We start from the raw sequence: 10,731 nt of genomic DNA on the forward strand, positions 1-10,731 counted from the left end.
GAGAGTAGAAGGGAGGGAAGCGTGTGGGGGCAATGGGATGTGACGTGGGGAAGAAAAGAGAGAGAGAGCATGAGAATTGGCCACGTGTACTGTGAAAGAGGGAGGAACGCGGGGTTCGACGTGTGCAAAACAACAAATGGGTTCCCCACTCACTCACCCAATCCACACTCAAAAGCCCATTATGATACTTCTCCACACTAATGGGCCTTTATTTTATCTCTCTCTACCGTTTTTGTTGTCACGAATTCTGATGTGTGATTGCTCTGAATTTAAGGAACTTTCCCCATATTATAATTATGATTAATATTAAAAAAGAAAACAATAATATTATTAAAAGCATAGAGAGAAAGGGAAAGAAGGGGGTGCGTGGCATTGTAAGAGGCCCCTATGACCCACCTTGTCCCATTCACTTATTGGGCAATCTTACCTTTTATGAGTCCCCTCCTCCATTTTCTTAATCCTACACGTGGTCTTCTCCTACATGTCTCACATAAACCTCCATCCTCTCCTCCCTCTGCTTACTATATATATACCATATCTCACTCCCCACTCCCCCCAACTCACTCCCTCACACACCAATCTTCTTATTCAAGGACAACACAAAAACATATTCACGCAAATTCTCACTTCCTTCAACCTCAATCAAAACAAATTCAATAACCATGCCTTCGACAGCTTCAAACACTTTCTTTAACACCACACTCCCATCTCCCTTCAAAGACCTACCTTCCACTTCTTCTCCCATAACCTTACTTCCTCTAAAGAAAAGATCCTCTTCCAACACCATCACATCTTCCCTTCAAACCCTCCACTTCCCCAAACAGTACCACCCAACATCCACACCCACACCCACACCCACCACCACAATACCAACCCCAATCAAAACTACCTCCACCTCCACCTCCACCACCACCACCACCACCCCGTCCAGGGAAACCAACCCTCTCTCTGCCACCAACCAACCATTACCTCAAAAATGGAACTTTCTCCAGAAAGCAGCTGCCACAGCCTTGGACCTAGTCGAAACGGCGCTGGTCTCGCACGAGCGGAAACACCCGCTCCCGAAAACGGCGGACCCGAGGGTCCAAATCGCCGGGAACTTCGCGCCGGTGCCGGAGCATGCCGCGGATCAAGGACTCCCGGTTGTCGGAAAAATCCCCAAATGCATTGACGGCGTCTACGTGCGCAACGGCGCGAATCCGCTCTACGAGCCTGTCGCCGGGCACCACTTCTTCGATGGCGACGGCATGGTCCACGCCGTGAAGTTCACGAACGGCTCCGCCAGCTACTCCTGTCGCTTCACAGAGACGCAGCGTCTCACGCAAGAGAAATCTTTAGGCCGCCCGGTGTTTCCCAAGGCCATCGGGGAGCTCCACGGCCACTCCGGCATCGCGCGCCTCCTCCTCTTCTATGCGCGCGGCCTCTTCGGACTCGTTGATGGGTCCCACGGCATGGGCGTGGCGAACGCCGGTCTCGTCTATTTCAATAATCACCTCTTGGCCATGTCCGAAGACGATTTACCCTACCACGTGAGAATCACCCCTAACGGCGACCTAAGCACCGTTGGCCGTTACGACTTCAACGGCCAGCTCAACTCCACAATGATCGCCCACCCGAAACTCGACCCCGTCCACGGCGACCTCCACGCGCTCAGCTACGACGTCATTCAGAAGCCTTACCTCAAGTATTTTCGTTTCTCCCCCGACGGCGTCAAGTCCCCTGACGTCGAAATACCCCTGAAGGAGCCCACCATGATGCACGATTTCGCCATAACGGAGAATTTCGTCGTCGTCCCCGACCAGCAGGTGGTCTTCAAACTAACGGAGATGATCACCGGCGGCTCCCCAGTGGTCTACGACAAGAACAAAACTTCACGGTTTGGGATTTTGGACAAGAATGCGAAGGACGCGAATGCGATGCGGTGGATCGACGCGCCGGATTGTTTCTGCTTCCACCTCTGGAACGCGTGGGAGGAGCCTGAAACCGACGAGGTTGTGGTGATTGGGTCCTGCATGACCCCTGCGGACTCCATTTTCAACGAATGCGACGAGAGTTTGAAGAGCGTGCTGTCTGAGATAAGGCTGAACTTAAGGACCGGGCAGTCCACTCGCCGCCCCATTATCTCCGATGCCGAACAAGTGAACCTTGAAGCCGGCATGGTGAACAGAAACAAGCTCGGAAGGAAGACTCAGTTCGCGTATCTGGCTCTGGCCGAGCCCTGGCCCAAAGTCTCGGGCTTTGCGAAAGTTGATTTGCTGAGTGGGGAAGTGAAGAAGTACATGTATGGAGAAGAAAAGTTCGGCGGGGAGCCTCTGTTTCTTCCGAACGGGCAAGAAGAAGATGATGGGTATATTCTGGCATTCGTGCACGACGAGAAAGAGTGGAAATCAGAGCTGCAGATTGTGAATGCCAAAAATTTAAAGCTGGAAGCTTCCATCAAACTCCCCTCTCGTGTTCCCTATGGTTTTCATGGCACTTTCATTCATTCTAAGGATTTGAGGAAACAAGCTTGAAGCAGTGAATGGTTAAACCGAGGAGAGATTTAACTGAGGGATGCTTGCAGATACGCCCCCGGAATCTCCTCCTCCTCCTCCTCCTCCTGTAGTTTTCTGTTGCAGATTTTTATTTTTATTTCTTCTTCATTTTTATTTCTTTTATAATTTGGGGTTAAACTTTGAGTGAGAGGTTTTGGGGACCAGCGTGTAGCTTTTGGATGTAGTTAGCAGTGAAGCTCAGCTGGTCTCTGCTTTTCTTTCGCTCCAAGTGCATGTAAGTATAAGTAAAAAAAAAAAAGAGGGTGCATATATAGATAACATATATCACAGTACTATAGAATGTGATATACTGTCATGTGTTACGGTTTACTGTAAACTTCTGTTCACCACTACAGTTTTCTGTTGTAAATATCAGAAATAATTAATCATATTCTTCTTGTTTTGTTTCCCTATTTTTATAATTGTCCCTCTAGTTTCCTTCAAATCCTTGTCCTTCTAATGATTTGCAAGAAAGAGAGCAAATAAAAATAAAAAGGTCTTCTCTGAATTCATTGACTACCTGCCTTTTCGCTTGATTCAGTCTCTCAGTTAAAGGGAAATAGTATATTATTAATACGCTACAGTTAATTACTTTTTCAAAATTTTTATTATATTATACATGACAAAATTTCCAATGTATACGATGAAACAATTGTTTGTTTATTTATGCTTCGTACAGGTTTGTGTCAGTTGATCCATGGGTAAAAAAAATGTTGTTTGTTTGTGCAGTTAAAAGGGGAAATTCCTTGGAGTAAAAGACGTGTTGATGAAGATGGTATGGTTGGGTAGCACATGTTAAAATGGTGAGAAGTGAGTGTCCAATGAGAAGCAAACAATTGGGCGAGAGCAACTTCTGCCCGCCATAAGTTGAAACGATGAGTAAGATACACGTACATGGCAATATAAATAACTGTCAAATCGTGGCTAGAATATCTATATATCTTCAGGTAAGGTGGCAAGTCAACTTGCAAGTTGAAACTCGGAACTGAGGCACAAGATTTTTAACGAGAATTAGCTTGAAGGAAGTTAGCAAGCAATGATATTTATATGGTGATCTTATAAATGGTGTTTGATTGGTGAAACCAAAGAGAAAAAGGGGCATACAAAGTCAAGGGAATTGGGGGTGTTTCTATTGGTAGATTGTGGAGATAACATAAGTTGACACAACTATAGACCACAGAGGCCTGACAAACTCACCATATATATATATATATATATATATATATATATATATATATATATATATATATATATATATATGGTTTTATTCCTTGGCTTCAATTATTGTGGAGGGGGCTCTCCACATGTCAAAGTGCTGTGCTTGCTCTCTATGGAGGGTCCAACTTTGCAAAATTTTCATCTCCAAAATGAAACTTTTCATCATGTCAAGCAACCAACTTGGAACATTCACAACAATGTGCCCTTAGTTGTTTCTGCAGCAATGTGATTCGGCATGTGTGTGTTTTATAGTTCCTTCGTTCAGTGCTAGCTTTTGCAATTTGCAATTTGCAATTTGCAATGGGTTTTCATTCCTTCACTCATAGTGCAGCTATTGTCATGGCCATTTTTTGTTTTTATCTTCATAAGGGACTGATCATCGTGCTTCCTACACTCACTCACTCACTCGTGTTGAACCCAATAACTCGAGCTTTGAAGTCACACCCTGTCATGTATATACCCATCATCATGCATTAATTCATTCCCCACTCTCCATCATATTTCAAACCAGACAATATGCTTCTACTGTACAAAAACATTTCTAAACACAATTCTAGGAAACTTTTTACATAATTAATTAAATCTCAATCACAGTCACCTCACTAATTAACCCCCCTTAAGAAAAAGTAAGTTAGCTCGGACTAAAGCTGATTTATGGTTTATCGTTGTTGATGAATCTTGCCTGTTGGGTCCATGAAATGGAATATGTCTGTGGAAGGAAAAGAACCAACAATTATATCAGTATTAAAGTTGATTTCTTTGTCACCGAAAAAAGAAATTATTCACTAAAGTTGGTTCCTTCTATTTTTTTTCCAACACGTGGCAGCCTCCAATTTGTTTATGTGGAAGTTAGTTATCCGTCAGATTTTTGTTTTCCAACACAGTAAGTTCTCCTTTTCGTTAGTCAATGTGCTACCACTTTGCTTTTACGTTTACGTGGAAAGAATTAACATCGTGGCTCTATATTAAATGTTAAATTCAAAATAATAAATAACCAGATATTTACTTTACACTTTGTTCCATTTCTGCAATGCCTTTCTTCATAAATAATGTTGCATTTGGATTTTGGACATGCATTTTAAAGCACGCTGCGTGTTTCTTTCTAGTCATTAGTCAGCAAAAATGGCTTGTGATGTGAAAAAAAAGAGAGAAAACGTGGCTAATATAATTTACCATCAATCTCTTTTTATTTTATAAAAAGTACTGTTACGAGTTTTGTGTCGGCTTCAGACATGTTACACGTGATTTCTTGTCTCTTTATACTTATTTTTTTAATGTTGTTAAGGTTATTGAATGAGGTCATTTCTATTTACATAAATATAGACAAAAGTGAGAATGGAAAAAGAGCTTAAAAAACCAGAGAGTCCTAAAGCAATGAGTTACATGATTATCATATCTTTAACAAAAAGACCAAAACATTGTGTAAATGAATGGCTAATCATAGAAGTGCATTAGAATAAAACTCCCTGGTTTACAATTTTACTTTGACCAGTAACGACATTTAGTGTTCTTCGTTAGAAGTTGTCATCAAACAATTATTAAACCCACCAAAAGACTTGCAGATTGAGTGAAGAGTTTTAAATCAAATTTTCATTGCATTTCGGGCATGCTGTAAAAAGGTGGCAGGTTAAAAGGTGGCAGCAGGTTGCAGAAATGTTGTGGTTTCACACTTTCAATTTCGCAAGCAACCATTTTATATTTTATATTTTTATATATTCTATTTTTTTAATGTGATCATATTCGGTCAACACATATCTTCTTGTATTGACACATTATCTGCCCTACATGCGAAAATAGGAAGTCCCCAATATTCAGCATGTTCCTAAATTGAAATTTATTTCACTATGGTAGTTCGTGGTTATGTCATACCACTCTGAACACGGTTCCACAATCCGTATCAATTAAATACTTCTATATATGATGATGTGAAAAAAAAAAAGTGTATCTACATGGAAGATACTCACAAGTAGATGGTTGGAAATCTAATTATGAGTCAAAATGAGAATGTAGAACATTTTGTAAGGATGAAAAACTCATTAGTTCATTGTCTTAAGGTTTTGGATAGAAGGTCGTGTTAATTTTTTATATGGTTGAACTTATATCTTATATGATATTGTGTCTCCCCAGCGAACCTCCTCCTTAATAGACCCAACAATGATATCAAAGCCGATGATTTGTCTTGGTTAACGACTCAAACAAGTATAATTGTCTCTATATCAAAAGTCTTTCTGACGAAGGGTTCCAAGTACTCGTAGTTGTGGTTGATTGAGAATGTTTCCACTAGAAGGAAGTGTATCTATGTGGAAGGAACTCACTTTTGAGAGGAGATTGTTGGGAATTTAAATGTAAATCAAAATCCTACATTAAATAGAAATAAGAAAGTATAATACTATATAAAGATAAAGACTCATTACCTTAAGATTTTGGACAGAGAGTGGTGTCAATCCCTTATATGATTAAACTTATATCTATTTGGTAATATTATCAACTCCGGCCCAACACTATAAACTTATGGTTGAAATCAATTCCAATAGTAACAGTAAACAAGTTGAACTGACTCCACCAAATTAGTAAAACATTGCAACACAAATTCCAATGTGTGTTTTAACCCACAGAAGCTGCTACATATTCTCGTACCAGAACTTTTTTCAATGCCCATATCGTGAAGTTCTATGGTTGTGGTTGAGTTCAAGCTTCATGGAAGAGCTCGGAGGTGTTTGGCCACACAAACACAATGAGTGAGTGAGATAACAACGACAATATGGAAAAATAAACAAGAAGATATTGTGCAGCATTTAATGTTACGATAGTTACGTGTAACGGTGATTCGGTATCGTGCTTTTATTATACGACTATGAAATAGTCTTGACAAAATTATTACAGTGTATTTTCCCTTTCCTCTAAAATCGCATGCATATATAATGCACGTTAAAATGTTTGGATGCATAAATTTGTTGTTTTTAATTTAAATTTTATTAGTATATTTATTTTATTAACTATTTTTCTATTAAAAAAGTTTAATAGCACCACGATAAAAATGGTAGCATCTATACCCTGATAGGTTAATTTTATTATAAATAAGCTTAATAGGTTAGTGTAGAGATACATTTTCTCGTGCCTATTTTATAATTAATTAAAATTTTATAAGTTAAAAAATGGAACTCACAAATTTTATGATTTTAGTGAAATTTAGATAAATGCAAAAAGTGCGTTTTTAAAAAGAGTATATTGTTAACTCTTATCTACTAAGCTTGGTGGTAACTATAAGACAAATTAAATTTGAGTTAGGGCCCTATTTATTTGAGTCTTTAGACTCATACTTTTATGAAGAAACAACATCTATTATAATAGGACATAACCTACGGTAATCAACTTTTGTATAAAGTACTTCTATTCTAATCAAACATTGTGTAATAATTTATAAAAACTCATAATACTGGAACATAATTAAGTATTTTACAATTATATGAAATAAGAATGTAATCTTAAAAGTTATTTCATAGTGCCAATTTTAACTAATAAAATTGTATATATATATATATATATATATATATGTTTTTTTCTTTCACTACAAGCATTTGAAATAGAAGAGGAAATGGCAAAAGTTTATGATTTTCAACTAATTTAAACAATTAATACAAGATAATATATTCAAAAGAATGTCATAAAACTGGGTCTGCTCTAAATCTAATCATTGAAAAAATATTAAAACTAAATTTGGTTCTACTCTGATCTCATGCACATGACAACTGCAAAATTGAACTAGAAGTAATGAATTTGAACCACACATAAACTAAACCTTCTATGAGGATAAGATATATATGCATATATGTATATGCAGCTACGTTTACTTCCAACAATCATACTTTTGTGGCCATGGCTCCGGTAAAACTTTACTCAATTAACCAAAATCATACTTCAACAATCAAAAGGCACAATTTTTATGTATAAATATGGATATAGATATGAAAGTTTTTAAATAACTTGGAAACAAAGGAACCCTAAAAATACTGAATTTAATGTTGACACAAGTATATATATGAAGGTGCAAAGGTGAAGGTATGTAAGATTCAGGCTATTAGGGGACACATGTGATGGCTTAGACCTATGAGACATTATTTTCTAAAAGAAAAGTTGATACATATTAGACATTAGTTATTGGATCACGTCAATGGGATAATTATTTGGAGTCACTTTTAATAGATTTTGACATTCATGGGTATTATTATCAGATAAGATATGTACATGCTTCCTCTTTCAATGATAACAATAATATCTCTAAACTGTTTCTGTTGGAGTTGAAAAACCAAAGGATATTTTTGGGGATGTTCATGTTACATTCATTCCCCTGTCCCATCTTCACATAAAATATAATAATAATCTTCCTTTTTTCTTTTTTGTGAAATTTTAAATTCTCTCATTGTTGATTGAATTTGGCTGAGTTAGTGGGGAGAGAGTTCGTGGGTTTTTAATTTGGGTTGCTCGTTTATTAAAAAAATGATGTTTTGACATTTTGAATGCATTAGCTTTTCTTACTATTTTGCACTTATTAGTAAGTCATTAATGTGAAAGTCCAACTAGCTTGCCTCACTTACACTTTATTTCTTTTTTATTTCTATGTCTATAAACTTGTGTTTCTTTAGAGGCTTTGGATCAATTTTTAGTTTTGATCACTATTTACTTTTTTTTTAAAAGGAGTGAACATTATCCGAGAGTGAAAGAGAATCAAGAAACTTCTACCTTACCTTTTAAGTTAGTATAGTTTGCTCAAAATTACTTGAACACTTTGAATACGTGATCTATCAATTGCTTGTATTGATATACCATTTAACGAATTTCTAATCAATCAATATAAAACTTATACCCTCCAACACCCCTCATAGAACTCTATAGAGAAAAAGGAAACATATAAGCTAAGTTGTGAATTCTTGAAATGGGTAAATTTAAATTTAAAGGAAATAAAACATGGAAGAAAGAAAGTTTTGAAGGTTTGCTTCTTTTGTTTTTTTCACTTTCATTTTATTCAAACAAACAAAAATATAATTATTTGTGTTTTTTTTTCCTTACTCCTTGTAACCATTTATAATACAATCTCCATTATTTCTTTTACTTTTTAGAATTTGTCACTCTTTTTTTTTTCTTAAAATAAAAAAGGGTCAGATACAATATTCATGGCATTATGTTATTGTTTTTAAAAACAAATTCACAAATGCATCTCATTTGCATGCAACATTTAATTAATAAAATTATTTCTTTTACATATTTCTTAAACTTAAATCTAAAATAATTCTATCACCCACCATCATACTACTTTAACAAGTGCATTGAACCATATATTGAATGAATATAAAATCTTGAAGACACATGAGAACATTTGAATGTTAATAATTTGAAGTGTTAAAAAGTGGAGGTAATCCGATAACTGAGTAGAATAATATATTAAACAAATAATAAATATTGTTAGGATAAATTCTAATTATAACTATTTGTTATTATATTAAGAAGTAAACTTTAAGTCTAATTTAATTTCATAAATCGGTTTTTAAAATAAGATTTACATCTATTTATATATTTTAAATTAATTTTATCTTTAGTCGATATGAAACTTTCAACGTGAAATAAATAAAATGAGTTAGCAAGGTAGTAAAAAAAAGAATTGGGAGAATATGAAATGGAAGCCGCATTTGAGGAAGATATCGTTGTCAGGTGAAGGTGCAGCCAAAAGTGAGATATTAATGGTGAGTTTGTGAAGATATGAGAACCACAAGTTGGAAGAATCTGGTGTGACCCACGAATGATCCTTTCCTTTCAACTCAATGAATTCCAAAGTCCTAAGAGAGAGCCACTGACACAAATTGACTAATATTTCTTATAAACACCGAGAACGCCGCTTTCAACTGTAGAAACGTCTCAAACCTTAACTCTCTCCTTGCACATGCACACCGGAATATTGGATTTCAACCTCTGATTGCTACGTTAAAACAAACACCCCACTCTTCTCTTTCAAAATAAACATTCACTTATTTCTTTTTCTTTTTTTTTCTTTTCATAACATTAATTATTATCACTTTAATTTCTTCTTCTGATAACATAAGGGAGATTGGACAACAACCATACTTTAATCAAACTTATATATAAGAAACTAAATTCAAAATATTTAAATAATGCTTTTTGGGTCTTATTTATTATATTGTATTCAGATATTTTTCAATATATAAATTGGTGTAAATTGGTTTTATATGATGTTCAAATTTCTAATTCATATTCGTTATAAAACTATACTTTGTTTTTATATTTTTTTACATGTTGATTGTTCACTTCTCTCGTAACTAATATTTGTTTGAGAAATGTCTAATATCGTGAAGAAAAAAAAAATGTATTTTGGTTCTTATTTTCCTATTCGTATGATATATTATCAAACTAATTATCTGATGAATCGGTACGTAACGTATATAAAAGCTTAAAATATGGCAACGAAATGGAAAAAGAATAGATAGTGAATTTATATATAAAAAAAGATGTTGATGGTAAAATGTGTAAGTAAAATATGAATATTTAGTTATGTTTTTCAATGTCTAAAACTAAGGTTAAATTTAATATTTTAATTTCTCAAATTAGCATTTAATAGAATTTTTTTTTTCAAATTAGAGATTAAAACATCTTTTTGAAATGTGAAAGATCCAAGCTGAATTTTCACCCCAAATTCAGAAACTAAAAGACGATTAAAAGAGATATTATATTACTAAAGTTATGTGCAATATAATTTTTTGATGACCTTGAGAGCTTGTTAATGTGATGCATGTGAAGATAGAATTAAAATTTGTTAGTATGTTGAAAACCCGTTGAAAAGGAGTCCCAGGATTGAATAAAGAAATAAAAAGAAATGCAATGGTGATTGAATAGTTTATGAATATGATATATTAGGCAGCAATTAATGAGATAATTGGTTCAGATAAACGTCAACTTCTTCCATGGGATC

The 10,731-nt window shown here is 35.4% G+C and overlaps 1 protein-coding gene across 1 annotated transcript; it reads left to right on the top strand.

Moving 5' to 3' along the window:
- The first annotated feature begins 344 nt into the window (after positions 1-344).
- Positions 345-2,947, top strand: LOC108333042 (9-cis-epoxycarotenoid dioxygenase NCED1, chloroplastic). Its single transcript, XM_017568363.2, has one exon. The coding sequence runs from the start codon at positions 663-665 to the stop codon at positions 2,511-2,513; it is 1,851 nt and encodes a 616-aa protein (XP_017423852.1). The 5' UTR covers positions 345-662; the 3' UTR covers positions 2,514-2,947.
- Positions 2,948-10,731: the final 7,784 nt, after the last annotated feature.

This window comes from Vigna angularis, chromosome 11 (assembly GCF_016808095.1).
Source record: "Vigna angularis cultivar LongXiaoDou No.4 chromosome 11, ASM1680809v1, whole genome shotgun sequence".
Taxonomy (NCBI): Eukaryota; Viridiplantae; Streptophyta; class Magnoliopsida; order Fabales; family Fabaceae; genus Vigna; species Vigna angularis.

What these genes read in the sequence shown, in the direction of transcription:
- LOC108333042 (XM_017568363.2), top strand. Translation starts at nt 663, where the DNA reads ATGCCTTCGACAGCTTCAAACACTTTCTTTAACACCACACTCCCATCT.